We start from the raw sequence: 21,880 nt of genomic DNA, 5'->3' as shown, positions 1-21,880 counted from the left end.
TATTATCACTTAAACTCAAAAATTAAACTTTAAGATACCATGGAGATTTAAATATTCCTCATTTCTGCTGCCACAGTAACTAATACAGTTTCCTTTCCTGAAACCATAGCAAGCCTTGGGGAGATAGAGAGTAATCAAATGCTATTTTTAAAGTAGCATTCCACATAATTTCAGATTTTTGTATTTAATTTTTTTATGTATTGTTATCACATGTTTTAAAATTATACACATCATGTTCTTTGAGTCATTGGAGTGTTGTTCTTTAAAGGCATTGCACCCAATACGATGTTAGCAAAAGTATGCAGTGATAAGAATAAACCAAACGGACAATACCAAATTCTACCTAACAGGCAAGCTGTAATGGACTTCATTAAGGACTTACCCATTAGAAAGGTGAGATTTTATATGAAATGTATCCTCTATATATACCTTCTGATTTCTGAAGAAATAGTTAAAGAGGATTAAGAAGTAGAAACTTGGAGTTATTAAAAAAAAAAAAAGTCGTGTAATGAACAGCCTAGAGTCTATAGTCAATAATATTATAATTTCTATGGGGACAGACGGTTACTAGACTTACTGTGGTGATTGACTTGTAATGTATATACATGTTGAATCACTGTGTTGTACACCTGAAACTAATGGTGTATGTCAACTATAACTTTGATTTTAAAAAATGAAAAGAGAATAAAAAGTCATTTATCCTACCATTCCCTGAGTTTGCTGCTGCTGCTAAGTCGCTTCAGTCGTGGCTGACTCTGTGCAACCCCATAGACGGCAGCCCACCAGGCTTCCCCGTCCCTGGGATTCTCCAGGCAAGAACACTGGAGTGGGTTGCCATTTCCTTCTCCAATGTGTGAAAGTGAAAAGGGAAAGTGAAGTCGCTCAGTCGTGTCTGACTCTTATCGACCCCATGGACTGCAGCCTACCAGGCTTCTCCACCATGGGATTTTCCAGGCAAGAGTACTGGAGTGGGGTGCCATTGCCTTCTCCATGCCTGAATTTATATGACCACAAAACTCTTTTATAAATGCTTTTTAAAAACTCCATGGAATTTAAAGTTTTAAATTCCCATGTAACACTAGTTTAGGAAATACGGCCACAAATTATTTAAGCCATTTTCTTGCATGACTTTTGAAACGAGGACATTATTTATACCTTTTATGAGTTATAAAAGGTATGATGAGATTATAATATCAGTTCTTACCTTAATTTTAAAATGTATTAATGATAAATGTTGATTCTCTTCTAGGTTTCTGGAATAGGAAAAGTTACAGAGAAAATGTTAAAGGCCCTTGGAATTATTACTTGTACAGAACTGTACCAACAGAGGGCATTACTTTCTCTCCTTTTCTCTGAAACATCTTGGCATCATTTTCTTCATATTTCCCTGGGTCTAGGTTCAACACACCTGGCAAGGTATCTGCACCTATAATATAATCATTCTGCTTTTTCTTTATTGTCTGCTGAAATAACAGTTTTCACCATTGAGATAGAGGCTAGAAGGAGAACATGTTTGAAATTCTTTTAGGCTAGCTCAGCTCAGAATATAATTTTTGAATTAGAGTCAAAAGATTGGATATGAGAGAAAAATGAGGAATAAAGAATCCCTCCTAGGTTGTTGGCTCTAGCAACTGGATAGATGGGTAAGAGGAATGATGGGTGCTTTCTTTTCTGAACCTGCTTTGTTCTTTGTTTAGAACATAAGAATACTGGTGGTCGGATTGTTGAGGAAGGAAAGATGGCTTATGCTCCAGTACTCACTCTTTAAGCAAGTAGATGTAATGATTCTTTGAAAAGCTTCATGAACTTCCTGCATTCTCCTCTTCTACTGAGTACATTGTGTTAGGCACCGTTCTAGGCACTGGGGATAATAGCAGTAAACAAGATGAAATACTGCCTTCATAAAGTGTGCAGAGTAGTGTGGGAAAAAGAAAGTCACCAAGTGAAGAAAGGAAGGCAGAGTAGGGGCATAGAAATTGACTTGGGAGGGTAAGAGGTGGTGCTGGCTGTACTCCTCCAGTGGCGGAGGTCTGAGGGGCCAGCCAGGCAAAGACCTCGGAGAAGAGGAAACAACTAGAGGAGAAGCCCTGTGTTTTCTCCCTGCTGCTCTTTCCTCCTGGTCTTAAAAAGAAGAATCCCAGAGCTAAAAGAGTATACTGTTTAGGGTGGGTGAAAAGAAGGCACTAAACAAGAATGAGAATTAACACTAAACTAAACTAAAAGACCCTGAGGGCAGGAGGAGAAGGGGACGACAGAGGATGAGATGGCTGGATGGCATCACCGACTCGATGGACATGAGTTTGGGTGAACTCCGGGAGTTGGTGATGGACAGGGAGGCCTGGCGTGCTGCAGTCCATGGGATCACAAAGAGTCGGACATGACGGAGTGACTGAACTAAAACTAAAAGATTACTGAGGAGGTGTATAAAATGTTTGATTAATCAGTTAAATCTGTTAAATCTTACAGAGATTGCAAGGCCTATGCTGTTGCTTTTCTCATCTTTCTGTGCTCCTCATTCTTTCGAATCCAGGTAGTTGACTTTGATGCTGAGTGGATGTAATGAAAGATAAGAGAAGGACATCACAGTACTATAAATAACCCAGTATTTGAAGATTTTGGAAAATAAAACTGTCTTCTTTATTCCAAAAATTACCCTCTTTTTATTTCCATAGTGCTTGAAAACAATATAGCTTTTAATATAACATAGCAGATATTAACCAGTGGTAGAGACGGGGGAGCCTGGTGGGCTGCCGTCTATGGGGTCGCACAGAGTCGGACACGACTGAAGCGACTCAGCAGCAGCAGCAGCAGCAGAGATGTAGATAATGCTTTTAAGTGAAACTCATGGGTAATTTTTAATAATATAAAATAGCAAACCTACTTTCCTTTCTATCCACATTCTCTGTTTCCCTAATTTGCTTTATTTTTTTAATCTCTTGTGCTTCCTACTTTCTAATCTGTTCTCTATTTTTGTGTTTGTCTGCCTCCACCAAGGTAGAAGTTTCTTAAAGGCAGTCACTTGGTCTGTTTTCTTCATTATTGTATCTCCAAGGCCTAGGACAGTATTCGATTCGTAATTGGTTCATGAAATATTTGGAAAATGAATAATCTATGTGTCATTTCAGCTTTTTGCTTCTAACTAGTCCTGGCAGAGCAGCTAGAATGCAACCTAACTAGAAGGTTCAGATTCCCAGTCATCACCCTATTGCCATAGACCACATTTTGACTGAGCTTCTACAGAGTAGTATAAGTAATAGACAGGCTAGTATTGATGTGTCCTAGGCCAGAAACTAGAAAATAAAACTGTTCAAAATTCAGTTATATCTTATAACTGAAAGCCATTATGCTACCACATTCTGTTCATTTTATCAGTTGTGAGTTTCGATATTCAGGTTTTTAATAGAAACAATTTATAATATCCTGTTTGCAGATGTGTTCTTTGATAGATATAGACTTGATCCGTCACGCATGTAATTCTATTAGCTTATCTATCTACATTCTTTGGTGATAGTTTTTAGATTAAAAAATTCACTGTATTTAATGATGTATAACTTTTAATCCAAAATATTATTGAGATCTCTAAAGGGTAGCTGATCTTAAATCATTTTGGTTGACTAAAAGTAACTCAGTGTTGTTTGGAAAGCAAATAAAAGTCTTTTTATTTTTTTCATTTCAAGGGATGGAGAGAGGAAAAGCATGAGTGTTGAGAGGTAATGTTTTATTACTAATTATTCATAATTTGTATAATTTTAAACTAATTTTTAATAAAATATCACTGAAATTTTAAAAATCTATTTGTAAACCAGATAACAATTTTCAGCAGTTGACACCCCTAAAGTAAATATTCTAGTACAGTGCTTTATTATCTTTGCTTGCTATGCTGTCAATGGGGGAAAAAAAAATTTAACTGCAGTTTTTTTTTAATGTTAGTTTTGTTCCTATTCAATGAAAACCAAGAATTTTAGGATTCCAAATCTAAATTTCTAGGTTTGTTTATAAGAAAAATAATACTCGGTAGTTAATTTAAGATATGATAATGGAAGTTCTTCCTGAAGTTCTTCAAATACTGGTAAATGACTGAAGGCACCAAATAGTAAGATCCTGATGAACGAGAGCTTAGAGGTGATCTCATTCAGTGGTTTACAATCCTGTTTGGAAGTCAGATGAAATCTTGATGGAACCTTATTGTCTTGGGATGTATGTCATTGTCTGAGAAGTCTCTCACTGACCTCCTAAAGTTCCACTAAGACATGTAAGAACCTCAGACCAAGACATCTCTGGTGGCCCAGTGGTTAGGGGTCTGCCTGCCAGTGCAGGGGACACGGGTCCCATCCTTTGCTGGGGGAGCTAATATCCCCCGTGCCACAGAGCAGCTGAGCCCATGGACTACAACTACTGAAGCCTGAGTGCCCAGAGCCTGTGTCCTACAGCAAGAGAAGCCACCGCAGCGAGAAGCCCTCACCACAACTGGAGCGTAGCCCCCACTTGCTGCAACGAGACAAAGCCTGCACACAGCGACAGCACGGCAAAAAAAAACCTTGGACCTACTGTAAGGCTGTGTTCATTTTGCACATATATTATTTGTGATCAGAAAAACTGAATAACTTTTCTAAAACAACGCACTCCGTGAATGACTTGATAAAAATTGCTGTTTCAGGCTGTGATTTACATAAGAGCAATCAAAGGAAAGGGCTCTCCTGGTGGCTCAGTGGTAAAGAATCATCCTGCATTGCAGGACGTAAGAGATACAAGTTCAATCCTTGAGTCGGGAAGATTCCCTGGAAGAAGGCATGGCAACCCACTCCAGCATTCTTGCCTGGAGAATCCTATGGACAAAGGAGCTGGCAGGCTGCAGTCCATTGGGTCACTAAGGGACAGACAGAAGCCACTTAGTACACGTGCACGCACACACGCAGCCAAAGGAAAAGAGGGGAAAGCATTCAAATGTGAGAGAGCATTGTCCTATTTCCTATTTAATGATTTTTCCTCCTGTTTTGTCTTCTATTTTGTTATTGAGAACATTGCTTGCTGTACAAGAATATTAACTAATATTACTATTTCTTAAGAAAGGGGCAGCAAACCAATAGGAAAAAATGAACAGAGATCCAATTAGTTAATGGAAGAGAAGGTACAAATGGCTTTACAAACATGTGAAAATAATCCCAGTCTCTTATTTAAGAAGTACAGATTAAAAATGATCTGAGATAGCATTTTTCATTAATCAAGTTGGCAAAGATACACACTCCACTGGCAAAACTATGTGAGTGAAAAAGGTATTAAACTCTAAAGGAGAGTGTGCTAGTTTCTGATTAGTGGTTATGAAGGTCAGAAGTCCTAAAATTAAAGTGTCAGCAGGGTTGCATTCCCTCTAGACGCTCCAGAGCAGAATCCATTTCCTTACTAAAAGCTTCCAGAGGCCACTTGCATTCTTTGGCTCACGGCACTGTTCTCCATCTTCAGATCCCGCATTTTGTCTTTCTTTGACTCTTACCCTCCTGCCTCATAAGGAACCTAGGGATTACACTGAACCTACCTAGATAATCGAGGATCATTACCCCCATTTTAATTTGTGTAAAATCCCTTTCACCATGTAAAGTACTAGATTCTGAGAGATTAGGATTTAGACATCTTTGGGGACCATTATTTTGCCTACCACAGGGAGCAAGTGATTTTGTCTGTCAAGATATAGATACTCATGTACTTTGATCCCACTATTCTTTTTATCTAGAGATTCATTCCACGGGTGTCATCACATGTCATTTTACACGTATACGAAGTTGTGAATTGCATTTTTTTATAATAGCAAAAGGTTGGAAATAACCTAAGTTTCTACAAATAGAGGATTGGTTAAATGATCTTACATATTTAAATTAGGATATCATGCTGCCATATAAAGGGCTTCCCTCGTAGCTCAGCTGGTAAAGAATCTACCTGCAATGCAGGAGACCCTGGTTCAATTCCTGGGTCGGGAAGATCCCCTGGAGAAGGGATAGGCTACCCACTCCAGTATTCTTGGGCTTCCCTGATGGCTCAGCTGGTAAAGAATCTGCCTGCAATACAGGAAACCTGGGTTCGATCCTAGGGTCAGGAAGATCCCCTGGAGAAGGGCATGGCAACCCACTCCAGTATTCGCCTGGAGAATCCCATGGACAGAGGAGCCTGGTGGGCTGCAGTCCATGGGTTCACAAAGAGTTGGACACGACTGAGCAACTAAGCACAGCACAGCACAACTGCCATATAAAAATGAGGAAATTATTTACTTACAGGGAACTCACCAGGATGAATGAGAAAAGTAAAATGGTAAACAATGTCTGATGTTTTACTATTTATATAGGGGAAGTGTTTGCTCATTTATAAAAGTATGCTGCTGTGGCTACTGCTGCTAAGTCGCTTCAGTCGTGTCCGACTCTGTGCAACCCCATAGACTGAAGCCCACCAGGCTCCCCCGTCCCTGGGATTCTCCAGGCAAGAACACTGGAGTGGGTTGCCATTTCCTTCTCCAATGCAGGAAAGTGAAAAGTGAAAGTGAAGTCGCTCAGTCATGCCCGGCTCTTAGCAACCCCATGGACTGCAGCCTACTAGGCTCCTCTGTCCATGGGATTTTCCAGGCAAGAGTACTGGAGTGGGGTGCCATTGCCTTCTCTGTTATAAAAGTATAACATACTTTTTATATGCACACAGTATTCTGATGAATAAACAATAAATAGGAAGCTGGCAGTGTTGGTTGCCACTGGGAAGGAGAACTGAGTTGCTGTGGGCAACTGGGTGAGAAGGGGCACTTTTCACTGAATGGACTCTTCAGGATTTGCTCAGGGTTTTTTACTGGTTATGCTGCTTTCTCTTTAGTGTCTTCCTCTTTTTCATTAATATGACCTTCAACACTCTTGTGCAAATGAACTCACAAGTTCTACATTTAATCTTACCAGCTCATTTCCAATTGTCTATTAAACAACTTTATATAGGGGCCATGAACCAACCCCATAAAATCTACTTGAAGATAATTCTCTTCAGACAATATTCATGCAATAATTGGAATGATGTTCTCATTTGTACTTTCTTAAGACAGTCCTCTGTAACAGTCTGTATACCAATATATCCTAATGTTTTGTAAGTTCTTGGGGCATTATCCTTATATGTTGGTGACTTCAATCATCTTTTAAAATACATTTTAGAGAACAAATGTACGTTTGCTAATCAGTTTAGCTATAAATAATCTCCCATTATTTAGGAAGATCTTGAATATTTTTACTTAATTATATCTTAGTACATCTGAAAACTTTATTCAGTTCTATAGAAAATATATCTTAATGCTAGGCCATTTACATGTAGTGTATCATTTCTAAATTATCCTGAATTGTAGTTTACTTTGTGCACCCAAATCATTCTTCTCTTTGTAGGACATTCAGTGAGATAAGTAAAGCAGAAGAACAGTACAGCTTGTGCCAAGAACTTTGCAGTGAACTTGCTCAAGATCTACAGAAAAAAGGACTTAAGGTACTTCATTTTTATATGGTATTCTTAGTTTTCTAAATTTTTAATAATAAAAAGCAACCTTAAACTGAGAGTTAGATTTTGCATTTAAAAACAAATTGGGATATATCAAAAGAGTTCTTATCCTCAGTAGAGACAAATTGAATTCTAACCCTTATCTGAAACCTGTGATGAGATCATTTTATGAGGAGCAACTTACAAGGCTGGAGTGACTCCAATATATTTCCAGAGGAGTTTGTATTACATTGGGAGTACATTTGAATAAGTTCAAAATCAGAGTTATATTGGCAGTAAACAATAAGGCAAAGAGAAGGATTTCTCTAGAACTGTACTTTTTTAAATGCCTTTCCAATTATCCTTTAATGTCATCGTCAGGTAGACAGTGACCTTGTGGAATAGGCATTTTGTTTCAAGGCCTTAATCCAGGTTGCTTAATACATTGAGAACAAAACCTGGAAGTCTTTGAACTCTGTGTTTTATAATCTTCACTCATAACAACCTATGTTTAATATTTTTCCAACACTCTCAAAACAGAGGTGGAGTTATTACAAAGTGTAATACAAAAGCATTAAAAAGGTATTGCAAAGAAAGGGCCATCTAATGAATATTTTCTTATAATTCTTCTCTATTATACCTTAAATATAAAGAGAGTTCTTTTTAAAAAAAAACTTTAAATAAACTTTTCATTTTAGACTCATTTCAGATTTATAAAATAGTTACAGAGAAAATAGAGACTTCCAGTATACCCAGTTTCCCTCATTATTAACATCTTATATTATCATAGTGTACATTTCTACAGTACAGAATAAAGTTAACAGAAATGACCAGTTAACTTTGCCCTTTATATAAAAGTCTTTCATAAAAGATCAGTTGGGGAGGAAAATGGGATTTTTAGATTACTTATGGATTTTACTTATTCTTTATGACTATATTCATTACCATGTTTTGTAAATAATTGATTATATGTCCATACTCTCTGTACATAAGAGACCTTTCTGAATTTTTCTAACATGTAAAAAACTTTTTTTCTAGAAGTTAAAGAGCTATATAAAATAATATATTCTGTTTGTTACAGGGTAGAACTGTTACCATTAAGCTAAAGAATGTGAATTTTGAAGTAAAAACTCGTTCCTCTACAGTTTCAACTGTTGTTTCAACTGCAGAAGAAATATTTGTTATAGCTAAAGAACTGCTAAGAACAGAAATTGATGCTGATTTTCCACAACCCTTGAGATTAAGACTTATGGGTATAACTTTTACTGTTTTTCCTTAAAATCTGCAAGACATTTCCTGAGAGTCAATTTGAAAAATAGTCTCACCTCCATTTTATTTCTTGAACCCATTCAGGGAGTTGTATTTCTTCTACTTTCATTTTTCTTGATACTTAGAACCTGATACACGTGAAGCCATGATCACTAGTTTAATTCCTGTAAGAATCAGTTAGAGTCATTCTTTTCCTTCAATACTTACTGAAATCCTTGGGGTTAGGCATTTTTCAAAATTTTGAACTTCAGATTTTAGAAAGCAAATTCAGTACATGTTGAGTATATTGTGTAATACTCTTTTGGGATCTGAGGCAGCACTTTATGATCAAACATTTTATTATTTCTGTAGCAAAACAAAAAATATTCACACTGAGTTGTAAAGACTCTAAATAGCTTCACATCAATCTTGTCATCAGTTAACCATTTGTTGCTGACAATTTTCAGAGCTTTTAGATTTCGGAATTACAGATAAAGGATTGTGGCACTATAAAACCACATTTCTAGCCATCATGGGGTAAAAAAGACAAACAAACCACGTTTCCAAAGTGAACAAGTGAGAGAATGTTGGCACTCAGATGCCAACTTTACTGCTTGGGGGTCGTCAGCCATACTTTCACATGTGAAAGATAGCACACGTGGAAGTCAATTTGAATATAGTACGTTAACTAAAAGAGCTAGAGTAGATGTTAATAGCAGCTTTATTTATAATTCCCAAAACTTGGAAGCAACCAAGATGTCTTCCAATAGTAGGTAAATGGAAATTGTGGTACATCCAGACAACAGAATATTATTCAGCACAGAAAAGAAGTGATCTATTGGGATAGAGGATGGGGGAGAAGAAAGGAAAGGAAATGAGCTGTCAAATGATGAAAAGACATGGAGGAAACTTAGATGTATGTTTTTAACTTAAAGAACCAATGTGAAAACACTACAATACTGTATGATTCCAATACAGAAATGCTGGATAAAGCAAAATGGTAGAGATCTGAAAAGATCAATGGTTGTCAAGGGTGGGGGGAGGGAGGAATAGGCAGAGCACAGAGGATTTCTAGGGCAGAGAAACTATTCTGTATGATGCTATAATGGTAGACACATGTCCTTATACCTTTGTTAAAATCCAGACTGTGCAACACCAAGAGTGAGCCGTGATGCAAACTGTGGACTATGAATAACAATGTCATGTCAGTGTAGGTTCATTGGTGGTAACAGCTGTTCCACTCTGGCGAAGGATGTTGATCGTGGAGGAGTTTGTGCATGTGTGGTCGCAGGGTATATATGAGAACTCTCTGTACTTTCTACTCAGCTTTGCTGAGAATCTAAAATTATTCTAAAAAATAGAGCCTATTGCAAAAAAGGAGCTAAAGAATCAATGCAATTGGCTCCAATTAGTTACTCGGTATTTAATGGTATTGTGAGTCAGATATTAATGGAAAGACCTATATATATAGGTCTTTCCATTAATGCTAACTCCAATAGATACTTACTATTTAGTATACCCAGCATTATGAAGAGAGTAAATTTCTGTTCATAATACCACCTTTGGGAAAGTATCTAATTCAGAGAATATGCAGTGTTGCTTATTATTTTTGGCTAAACAGGCCTTTTAATAAGTGTCACAATACTGTTACGCAAAATGTCTATGCTTTACAGTTGAGTTGGTTTTGTTGAATTGGAAATGGATTAATTCTGGTTGGTTTAATTTAGGGGTGCGGCTCTCTGGTTTTCCCAATGAAGAGGAGAAGAAACACCAACAAAGGAGCATTATTGGCTTCTTACAGCCTGGAAACCAAGCCCTTTCAGCCACCGGGTGTATATTAGAGAAAACTGACAAAGATCAGTTTCTAAAACCTGCACAAATGTCTCATAAGAAGAGTTTCTTTGATAAAAAACGATCTGAAAGGAAAGCGAGCCCCCAAGACACATTTACATGTGAAACCGTAAATAAACAAAGTTTGCAAACATCACAGTCATTCCAGGTTTTAAACAAGAAGATGAGTGAGAATTTAGAAACAGAGGAGAAATCACATAGCTGTCAGACATTTACCTGTCCTGTCTGCTTTAGGGAGCAAGGAAGCGTCAGTCTGGAAGCCTTTAATAAACATGTAGATGCATGTCTTGATGGACCTTCCATCAGTGGAAACTCCAAAATGTCCTCGTGTTCACACGCTTCCTCTACAGAAGTAAACGAGAAAGAAAATGTATGTGATTCTGTCTCTCTCTGTGAGAAGCAGGGTTATGAAACCCACCAGAAGAATACAGAGATCACGTCAGTAGATCCTATAGAGCTGGTAGAGACTACCGGTAAACCATCAAATACAGAAGATATAAGTGCTTTAAGTAATAAGCCCAGTGAAGAGGAATGTTCTGGTCTTTCAAGCAAATTATTTAATATGGATCCTCAGAATTCTTGTACTGTTTCATTGGAAAATGAAGATGTTGGGTCATTAAGAAGGCAAGAATCCCCCGAACCTAATTTATATGAAGTAATCAGTGACCAAGTTCTAGTTTGTCCTGTTTGTAACCTAGAACAAAAGACTTCAGATCTTACCCTATTCAATGTGCATGTAGATGTTTGCTTAAATAAAGGCATTATCCAGGAACTGAGAAAGGATAAGATTAATCCATGTAACCAACCCAAAGAAAGCGCCAAAAGTACTGGTGAGTTTATGGGTTTTTTTTAAAGAGCTTGATTTTCTAGGAATGCTTTATTAAAATTCAGATTGCTATTAAATCTAAAACATATACCTTTAAAGGGATAGTTTGTGTATGTTGCCACTTAGGAAAATGTTAGTTACCTTACCATAGGCTAGAATTAGCTGAAGCCATTAGATTTGAAATTTGGGGAAATCTTTGGTTTAGGCTTGCCTTAGCACAGAGTGAACTTAAAGATTTAGGGAACTGAGTGATCTGATCCAAAAAGAAACTCCTTTAGAGAACGTTTGCCAAGGCACAGTGGTAAATTAACTGTAATTATATGGCCAGAAAGCCTCTTTAACTTGTTTTCTGGTAGTTCTGACTTTGACCCAGCTTCCAAATTAGCTGCAATACTAATGAAATAAGTAAATTACAAAGAAATTATTTATAAATTCAAACTATGTAATCCTAAAGAGATTTTTATTATCTTTAATCAGTTAACTTTAACTCTTTAAATCTTTAGAAACCGTTTTTACTATTTCATGTTATTCATTATGCATTATCTTCCCTCTAAAGATAACTCAGGCAAAGCGCAGAAGACTGGAAACAAAACAAAAAGGTATGGCTAATTTGAGTTTTAATAAAGCTAGCCATGAAATTGTTATATCTTGAGGCCTGATTTTTAGGAAATGTAAAAATTTGCTTTTATAAATCAATAGTAAAAGTTTTAAAATCACTTATTTGCATAAGCAATTTTAAAAATCTCTCCATGCGTTTAATTTTGTGCTTTTCTGTTGTTGTTATTGTTTTTCTTCGTGTGTATTATTAATCACATGTTCTGTTTTATTCCAGGCCAGGATTGATGACAAAGTACTCAGCATCAAAGAAAACAAAACCAAACAATCCCAGACACACTCTTGATGTATTTTTTAAATGAATGTTGAACATTTTATCAATTTTTGATTGAAACTTGTTATTTTATAATAACTGAATGTATTCTTCCCTGTTTCAAGCTTACAGATTCATTTAGTGAAAAGCAAGTACAATAATCCCTTTGTATAAATTTGGAATATATACTAATTTACTTCTGTATACTTCTTTTGATAACAATGAGAATTTCACTTTCAGTTATACTTCAGTTAGATAATTCTGTTAGAAATAATTTTCAAATGAAAAGTTGGGAATGAGATCAGGAACTGATTTCTTTATTATGTTTTATAGTGAATATAAAAACATATATTTATAAGGGCTTTCGGAGGTTCAGATAAAACTATCAGAGCATAAGAATTTTTAGCACTTAACCACTTTGTTGGCACTGGATGCTCTGCTTGATCTTAGTATCTTCTACAACTTTGAATAATTATTTTTAGCTCCTAGTATCTTCAGATACCTCATGAGAATTCGTTACTAGTATTTATCATAAGTTCTATGAAGAGTATTGGCTTAGCAGAGTTAGCCTGCATGCTTTTGTTACCTTCAGGAAAATAATATCACAGTGTTATTTTCTGTGTTAAAAGAACTTTTGTTTAAAATATGATTATTCATTTTATTTTTTTAATTTAAAATTTCTTTGTCCAATGAATAAGCACTTATTCACTTTAAAAAATATTTAAGATTCAAGGTCATTATTTTCTTATCTAAGACTTTTAAATGGCAATATTTCATTTCTTGGCAGTTGTATTTGTACTTTACACAGATCTGTAAAAAAAAGAATAAATTGTACACTATTTTTATCATGATCTTCTAGAGAAGAATGTGCAATTCAAAAGATTAATGTGTTTTAAAACACCTCATTTATCTTAGTTCTTTTTCTATCATGTTTTTATTAATATTCGTGAAAGAAGACAGCTTAACAATTGTTAGCTTAAGTAGTTGCTCCAAATGCTTTCATGGTATCAAGAGTTTTTATGAAAAACAAAACAATTATTTAATAGAAACATGCAAATGGGACCCATTGTCTATTACTGCTTTAAGGAACTGAATCTTATATTCTCATATTTTTGTTTCTTCTTTTCGTATTTTATAGCTCATTACCTAATTGTATAAGGACATAATGTTTTAGGAATAGTGTAAATTAGGATCTCACACAACCTTTGGCCACAGTGGTAATTTGACTTTAAATAACTAGATAGTTTAAAATTAGGCTTAGTGTTTATTAGAATACCAATTTCATGCCTAATATTATTATATGCTATGATGAATATCTAGTTATAGAACTGCGATTCTTGATTATGTGATTTGCTTACATTAATTCTCTACAAAATTAAGTTCAGTGAAGCACTGATGTAATGTATTGAAAAGTAAATAACACCATATTCTTTTCTATTTTGTTTCAAGTTTATTTTTATTGATTTTTCAACATTAGAGTAAATACTAAATTATTTTCATTTAGATTATTCATTTAATGAAATGCTATCATTTAGTAATATTTAATAAAAATTTAAAATGAAACTTTAAATGTTTAATTTTTTAGCAATAGAAATGCTTTCCTTACTTTTCCACTCTTTTCCTACCTCTGTTATTTTCAGTCTTATTTTCTTTGCCCGGAATTTTTTCCACATCCTTTTCTGTTTTATCTAATAATCCAACTCATTTTATTATAATTTTATTTGGGGGACATTAAAAAAACACAGCAAAACCACAAAGAATAAGCACCTATAATCTTACCTATGTGGAGGGTGACAATATAGCGAGCCACTTGGGAGAACACATTTGCAACACATATAATTTACAGAATACTAGTATCCAGAATGTATATAATCCAGAATACACAAATGATTCCTGTGAATCAGTAAGAAAAAGACAACCAATAGAAATTTGGTCAAAAGCCTTAAAGTGGCACTTTACATAGAAATCCAGGTGTCCAAGAAACATGAAAACATCCTCAGCCATTTTAGTAATGGGAAAAAAACCTCAAAGAGATATTATAACACCTCTCCCAGATTCATAAGAATGAAAAGATCTAATGATATTGTTTTGGTGATGATGTGGAGCAATATGAACTCCTTAAAAAAAAAAGGAAAGAAATTTAATTTAATTCTTTATATGGCTGTGCCGGGTCTTAGTTGCAGCACTCAGGATCTCAACCTTCATTGCAGCACATGGAATCTGTATTTGCCGCAAGCGGCATGTAGGATCTAGTTCCCTGACCGGAAAGGGAACCCAGGCCCGCTGTGTTAGGAGCTCGGAGTCTTAGCCACTGGACCACCAGGGAAGTCCCTATGAACTCTTACTTTGAAAACAACCTCTTTGGAAAACAGTCGGCCCTTTAGCAACTCTGAAGATGTGTATACTCGATGTGTAACTGCACTCCTGTATATATGCTGGTTATCTTCCATTTGCCCTCCTGACTTATTCTGTGCCCTTCATTCTGCGCTATGTCCAATGAGGCATCATGGCAGCAAGAAGCCACTGCAGAAGGTTTCAAGGAAAAACGATGAGGTTGGGTATTTATTCTCTCATATAGCTTTCTGATAATGATTCTCTCATATATTTTTCACTTTCATGCACTGGAGAAGGAAATGGCAACCCACTCCAGTGTTCTTGCCTGGAGAATCCCAGGGACGGGGGAGCCTGGTAGGCTGCCGTCTATGGGGTCGCACAGAGTCGGACACGACTGAAGCGACTTAGCAGGAGAAGTAGCAGCATAGCTTTCTGAAGCTGGTTAAGCCCCTTGAACAAAGGTCACAACCTCTTCATATGTCATTCTCTGCTCTCTCCCTCTCCAGGCTCTGACAATCCCTTTCTTACCCTCACCCTTTCACCCTACAAGGTGGCAATAGAGTCTTGCCCTTATTAGCCCTCAGGTGCTGCCCTATCTTTTGTGCTTTCCTCACACCCTGCCCAGGTGGCACTCGTGGTAAAGAACCCGCCTGCCAATGCAGAGAAATAAGAGATGCAGTTGGATCCCTGGGTTGGGAAGACCCCCTGGAGGAGGGCATGGCAACCCACTCTGGTATTCTTGCCTGGAGAGTCCCATGGACAGAGGAGCCATGGGGTCACAAAGAGTCTGATAGGACTGAAGCAACTTAGCACAACACACACAAGCTGCCCACGCTTTTGTAAATGGTCCCCTTTTAAAAACTCATCTCAAAATACAAGGTTTTTTTCTTTTTTTCCCTGCCAGGACCATAACTGATACAATGTCTTGGGGTAACTATTGAACATGTTTTTAGGAAGCATTTGCAAGGTTACACATAGCAGCACTGCAATAACCAAAAAATATGGAAATAAGCCTAATAGTCAACATTGGTAGAAAGGCTAAATTCTACCATTGCATTTTCATGTATATTCAAACAATAGAATTCTACACATTAGTGAAAATGAAAGAACAGGTAATCAGAAGGTGGGTGGATATCACAAACGTAATGTGCAGCAACAGAAGCAAGTCATAGAAGGATGCCAACAGCAAGATTCCAGGCATGTAGTTAAAAACAGTGTATAGCACTTTAAGAATGTATTCATATAAATCAAATTATAAAGAGAACTAGGTACATTATTGTCCCCGAGATAGAATAATGACTTTCTGTGGGGAGAAAAGGGGATGTGATTGAGCAATGCACGTGGAGCTGCTGAAACGCTGTCAGCGCTCTCTTGTCTTAGGTGGTGACTGTGGGTGTTTACTTCTAAAATATTATTTAAATTGTACATATATATTTTATACACTCTTGTTCATAAATGACCTATATCACAAGTTTTTAAAAAAAAGTCAGAAACTTCTTTCTTTATTGAGGTGAAATTTTCCTCCATCTCTGCAGGTATTTGCCTCGATCAAGAAAAGGTACATTTCTCTCTGCTAGGACTGTGCTGAACACAGCAAGAAAGAGCCATCCCTTGTCAACATTTTCACTTTTTCTCCTAACATTTCCCCCAATGCTACAGCCACAGCAGCATTTGGTCTACTCTCCAGTGTCAAATTGTCAAAGTTGGCCAAATATTTTATCATCTCCAAACAAATCACCATCTTTCCAGCCTATGATATGCGTCCCCGTTCCTCAAAGTCCCTCCCTTAAACACTAAGTCAGTTCTGTATATTGGGTTTTATTTCAGCACCCTACTTTTTAGCATCACTTCAGAATTTCATTTCAGCTGTGAGTTATAGAAACCCAATCTGTCTCTTAAAAAAATCAGTTCTAGTTTTCCCATGAAACATGAATTTCATTGGTTAGCATTAGCTCAGTAGTTCAAAGATGGGTTCACAGTCTAATTTTCTTGGCCTCACATGGCCAGCTTCTGGTCACAAAATGGGTGGGCTTTTCCATGTCCAGCCTTACACATGAGTTCAGGTAGGAAGACAAGGAAGTGAAAAGGATAAAAGGGCAATGATAAAGGACTCCCACTTTAAGGAGCTTTCCTGGAAGCCCTACGTAACAATTTCCACTCCATCTCATTGGCCAAACTGTCACATGGCTTCCTGATACTAAAGGGAACCTGGAAATGTAATTTTTAGCAAGACACATTGCTGCTGCTGCTGCTGCCAAGTCACTTCAGTCGTGTCCGACTCTGTGCAACCCCATAGACGGCAGCCCACCAGGCTCCCCCGTCCCTGGGATTCTCCAGGCAAGAACACTGGAGTGGGTTGCCATTTCCTTCTCCAATGCATGAAAGTGAAAAGTGAAAGTCAAGTCGCTCAGTCGTGTCCGACTGCAGCCCACCAGGCTCCTCAGTCCATGGGATTGTCCAGGCAAGAGTATTGGAGTGGGGTGCCATTGCTACATCCAAACAAAAGCAGGTTCTGTTAGTAAACTGTGTCTCACCTATAAAAAACTATATAAATCATACCATTTAGTGGTGAAATTTTAGAAGCTCTTCTTAAGAATAACACAAGGGTATCTGTTGTTTTGCTGCAGTCAATTCAATAAATAAGATGAATTAAAAACTGGAAACAAAAATAAAACTTTATGTCAGATGTGTTTGTATTTTTTAAAATCTACATTTAATAAAGGAGTTCAAGGTTATGGCTACAATATCAATGTACAAAATCAGGAGCATTCCTATACAACAAAATAGCAAATTAGGACATGTAGTAAATATAATCTCTTTCATGATAATAATCTATAAGGGACCTATAGGGTCTGGGGAGGTAGGGAGGTGGTGTCATCTATCAGAATTTGTTGAGTACTTTAAAACTGCCAAGTATTACTGAAGGACAAACAGTATGTCTGAGTAAATTAAAGAGTGATCCTAGTCAGGAAGAATAGCTATTTTATTTTATTTTTTTTATTTTTAGTTTTTTTAGAATAGCTATTTTAAAGATAACTGCTGCTACTGCTGCTGCTAAGTCGCTTCAGTCGTGTCCGACTCTGTGCGACCCCATAGACGGCAGCCCACCAGGCTCCCCCGTCCCTGGGATTCTCCAGGCAAGAACACTGGAGTGGGCTGCCATTTCCTTCTCCAATGCATGAAAGTGAAAAGGGAAAGTGAAGTCGCTCAGTCGTGTCGACCCTCAGCGACCCCATGGACTGCAGCCTTCCAGGCTATTCTCCCCTAATTCTGTAAGTTCAGTAAAACTCAAAACTTCTCATGTTTTTTCTTGGAAGTTGTTAAGTAGGTCCTAAATTTTATATGGAAGAGCAAAGGCCCAAGAATAACAAGGTAGAACGACAGGCCCTAGTACATGTCAACATTTATTAAAAAGCTGTTGTAATTAATACCACATACTAATAGAGTAGTACTGCTACGACTAAATTGGAAAGACTGATGCGGAAGCTGAAGCGCCAATATTTTGGCCAATTGATGCGAAGAGCTGACTCATTGGAAAAGACCCTGATGTTGGGAAAGATTGAGGGCAGGAGGAGAAGGGGGTGGCAGAGGATGAGATGGTTAGATAGCATCACTGACTCCATGGACATGAGCTTGAGCAAACTCCAGGGGACAGTGAAGGACGGGGAAGCCTGATGTGCATGGAGTTGCAAAGAGTTGGACACAACTTGGTGACTTAACAACAGCAACAATAGAGTAGTATTGGCATGGATATATACATTTTAGACAACTCAGTACAAAAAGTATCTGCTATTTAATGAACCGTGCCTGAGGTGCTGCTGTCCATGTGGTTGCAAAGAGTCAGACACAACTTAGCGACTGAACAAACAAACTGTGCCTAAACTCTGACCTTCCGACTGATTGCTCAGCTTTTCCTGCTCTAAACCATTTTGTGCAATTATTGCACATTAGCCACAAATGACGTTTTCATAATGTCACCATTATGTTAGACACAAAAGATGTCAAAAGCTCTCAGCTCTGTCCAGGATCAGCGGGAGTTGAGAAGAAAGAATTTTCAGCATATGATAATTTCTGTGGTGCAAACGGGCTTCCCTGGTGGCTCGGCGATAAAGAAAACACCTGCAGTGCAGGAGACACTGGTTCGATCCCTGGGTCAGGAAGATCCCCTGGGGAGGAGAACATGGCAACCCACTCCAGTATTCTTGCCTGGAGAATCTCATGGACAGAGGAGCCTGGCAGGCATAGAGTCGGACACGACTGAAGTGACTGAGCACGCATGCATGTGCAAATACCATGACAGATTTCAAGCTATTGACATGATGTCAATCAGTTCACAAAATTCCTAAAAATTTAACAATCAGCTTTTGGTTGCCAGTACAAATGAGCTCCTACAAATCACTGTCCCTGGCGCACACTAAACTCAGGTTTGACGTTCAAGGACACTGAAGTCACACAGCATAGCTTGTAGTTTCCTCAATAAGCCAAGCTGCTTCTCCCTTCTGGTTTAATGTCAGTTGCTCCCTCTGTCCAGAATGTGCTTCCTGAATGCCCCTTTGCCCTCTGCATACACAGTAAACATACATGACCATTCATCAAAAGACAATTAGCCCAAGGATCACTGTTCAGCCCAGGGACCACTTTCAGGAAATGGTCCCTGCGCTCTAGGAAAACTGATCAGTCACTCCTTTGTGCCCCTGTTTCTGAAATGTTCTTTGCTGTGACTTTGCTGTGGTCTCTCTCTACTGGGTTGTAGGCTGCTAGAGATGCTTTCTCTGATCTCTGAACACTAAGCATGAAGTACAAAGCCTGGCACTTAGCAGACGTTAACTATTATTTGTTGACATATAAATGAATAAATAATATTTGTCCAAAGACTGATGTCTATTACTATCTTACCATATTTTCTTTGGAAAGACAGGGTGATGGCTGACATAGATGGCTGCACTCAAGCTGGGTCATAGGGATGGACATTCCAGGAACAGAGAACTGCACTTCTTCCCCTTTATTGGGTAGTGGCTTGTTTTAGAAATGGTTTATTACTCTGTTCTTTCAAGGTAGCTTGGAAATATTTGGTAAAAGGCTCAGATTATGACCATTAACTTAGGGCTTTAAAAAAATGCTTTTTGAGGAAATTTCTCATTTTGAAAAGTGTATCTGGTGCTGATTTTTTTCCCCCATTTTGAAAAACAATTATATGTTAGAGCATCCCCGGTGCTGGTAGGATGTCCGTGAACTTCACAGAGAGGTGGCGTTTATACCCCTGGAGCAAAAACTGGGTTTTTTTGTTGGATCATTAAGGGATAATCACCTTTGCTTTGTAATACACAGTTGAATTACCAGTGTTCAAGAAAAACTCAAGTGATATTATAGGGAGTATTGAAAACATGATCACATTTATTAAATCATAATATTGGACTGTTCCCCTTACAAGTGTGAGGTAATTTATTTTCTAAAATTGCTGCTATCTACAGAAGGCTCAGGGAGACAGAAGATAATTCAGAGGCAAATAGTTTTCACCCTTTCCATCTAATCGCAGTCTCTTAAGTTTGTCATTATTGCAAACTCATATATACCTACGTGTACATATGCACAGATGCACATGCACCACATGAATATGTGTGTATATACCTACTTTGTTTTGGGGGACTCCAAAATCACTGCAGATGGTGACTGCAGCCATGAAAACGCTTGCTCCTTGGAAGAAAAGTTATGACCAACCTAGACAGCATATTAAAAAACAGAGACATTACTTTGCTGACAAAGGTCCGTCTAGTCAAGGCTATGGTTTTTCCAATAGTCATGTACAGTTGTGACAGTTGGACTATAAAGAAAGCTGAGTGCTGAAGAATTGATGCTTCTGAACTGTGGTGTTAGAGAAGACTCTTGAGAGTCCCTTGGACTGCAAGGAGATCCAACCAGTCCATCCTAAAGGAAATCAGTCCTGAATATTCATTGGAAGGACTGATGCTGAAGCTGAAACTCCAATACTTTGGTCAACTGTTGCGAAGAACTGACTCATTGGAAAAGACTTTGATGCTGGGAGGGATTGGGGGCAGGAAGAAGGGGACGACAGAGGATGAGATGGTTGGATGGCATCACCGACTCCATGGACGTGAGTTTGAGTAAACTCCGGGAGCTGGTGATGGACAGGGAGGCCTGGAGTGCTGCAGTCCATGGGGTCGCAGAGTCGGTGACCACTGAGTGACTGAACTGAACTGATACCTACTAAACACACACACATGACCTCTGCCAAACCTATATCTGTTATTAATTCTGTCAGCCCTTGTTACACCATTTCTTTTTATTCCTTTTGTCAAGTCTTCAACAGCTGCCTAATCTTTGGTCTTCCAATTTATGTCTCAGCTTTCACCAGTTTCTTTCCTTTCACTAAACCACAGACAATGCTTTCCTAACATCACTCTTATTTCTGTGTGAGTGTGTGTGTGTGTGTGTGTGTGTGTGAACAAGAGGTGGGTCAGTTCTGGGGTCAAATCTAGTTCTGTTTTATGAGGCTTTTTTTTCACTCTCAGAATATGCTAAACTTTGAAACTCCTAATTCAAGCACACTGTGTTTATGTATAGTAGGGATTCAGTGGCAATATCCTGGCTGTTCACTATTCTACATTTCTTCCTTATTATTCGAATTTTAGCTAGGCATACGATTGCCCAGCATAGTTTACTATATTTCATTAATTCTTTACTTTCTAAGCCACTACAGTCCATGGGGTCGCTAGGAGTTGGACACCACTGAGCCGCTAACACTTTCACTTTCAAGAAAGAAAGAATACCCAAGATGGGGAGGCCAGTAGGTTACCACTGCAGTTAAAATGGGATACCAAGGTTTTCCATTTTCAAAGAGGGAACTGAGTCGTACCTTATTCAAAAGAAAATTCTGGAAGCCCATTTAGAATTGATTCAATACTGAAGATCCAGTACTGTTGGTTTTATAAAGCTAACCTCGACAACTCCGAATTGTATTCTATTCAGTTCAGTTCAGTCGCTCAGTCGTGTCCGACTCCTTGTGACCCCATGGACTGCAGCATTCCAGGCTTCCCTGTCCTTCACCAACTCCCGGAGCTTGCTCAAACTCATGTCCATTGACTCGGTGATGCCATCCAACCATCTCATCGTCTGTCCTCCTCCCGCCTTCAATCTTTCCCAGCATCAGGGTCTTTTCCAGTGGGTCAGTTCTTCACATCAGGTGGCCAAAGTATTGGAGTTTCAGCTTCAGCATCAGTCCTTCCAATGAACATTCTGGACTGATTTCC

General features: G+C 38.0%; 2 protein-coding genes across 5 annotated transcripts in view; both read left to right on the top strand.

The window, feature by feature from the left end:
• Positions 1-13,841, top strand: part of POLK (DNA polymerase kappa) — an 81,053-nt gene extending 67,212 nt beyond the window's left edge. For 3 of the 4 annotated variants that reach the window (XM_086323205.1, XM_086323207.1, XM_086323206.1), the window contains exons 8-15: positions 269-393; positions 1,250-1,416; positions 3,678-3,710; positions 7,398-7,494; positions 8,567-8,738; positions 10,461-11,414; positions 11,967-12,009; positions 12,243-13,841. In XM_086323205.1, the coding sequence (XP_086179331.1) occupies positions 269-393; positions 1,250-1,416; positions 3,678-3,710; positions 7,398-7,494; positions 8,567-8,738; positions 10,461-11,414; positions 11,967-12,009; positions 12,243-12,327 (1,676 nt within the window). In that variant the 3' untranslated portion in view covers positions 12,328-13,841. Of the gene's footprint in view, positions 1-268; positions 394-1,249; positions 1,417-3,677; positions 3,711-4,368; positions 4,536-7,397; positions 7,495-8,566; positions 8,739-10,460; positions 11,415-11,966; positions 12,010-12,242 lie in introns of those variants that run through there. The other variant, XM_086323208.1, reaches the window with a different exon arrangement.
• Positions 13,842-15,946: 2,105 nt separating this feature from the next.
• The window catches only part of ANKDD1B (ankyrin repeat and death domain containing 1B), a 74,397-nt gene continuing 68,463 nt past the window's right edge, over positions 15,947-21,880 (top strand). Inside the window, 1 exon segment of the mRNA XM_086319063.1 lies at positions 15,947-16,001. Within this exon segment, the coding sequence (XP_086175189.1) occupies positions 15,947-16,001 (55 nt within the window).

The sequence above is a fragment of the Bos grunniens genome, chromosome 10 (genome assembly GCF_055505025.1).
Source record: "Bos grunniens cultivar Pamir isolate PY7600 chromosome 10, Bosgru_T2T1.0, whole genome shotgun sequence".
NCBI lineage: Eukaryota > Metazoa > Chordata > Mammalia > Artiodactyla > Bovidae > Bos > Bos grunniens.
Note: the sequence above shows the minus strand (reverse complement) of the source record. Positions and strands in the feature narration are given on the sequence as shown.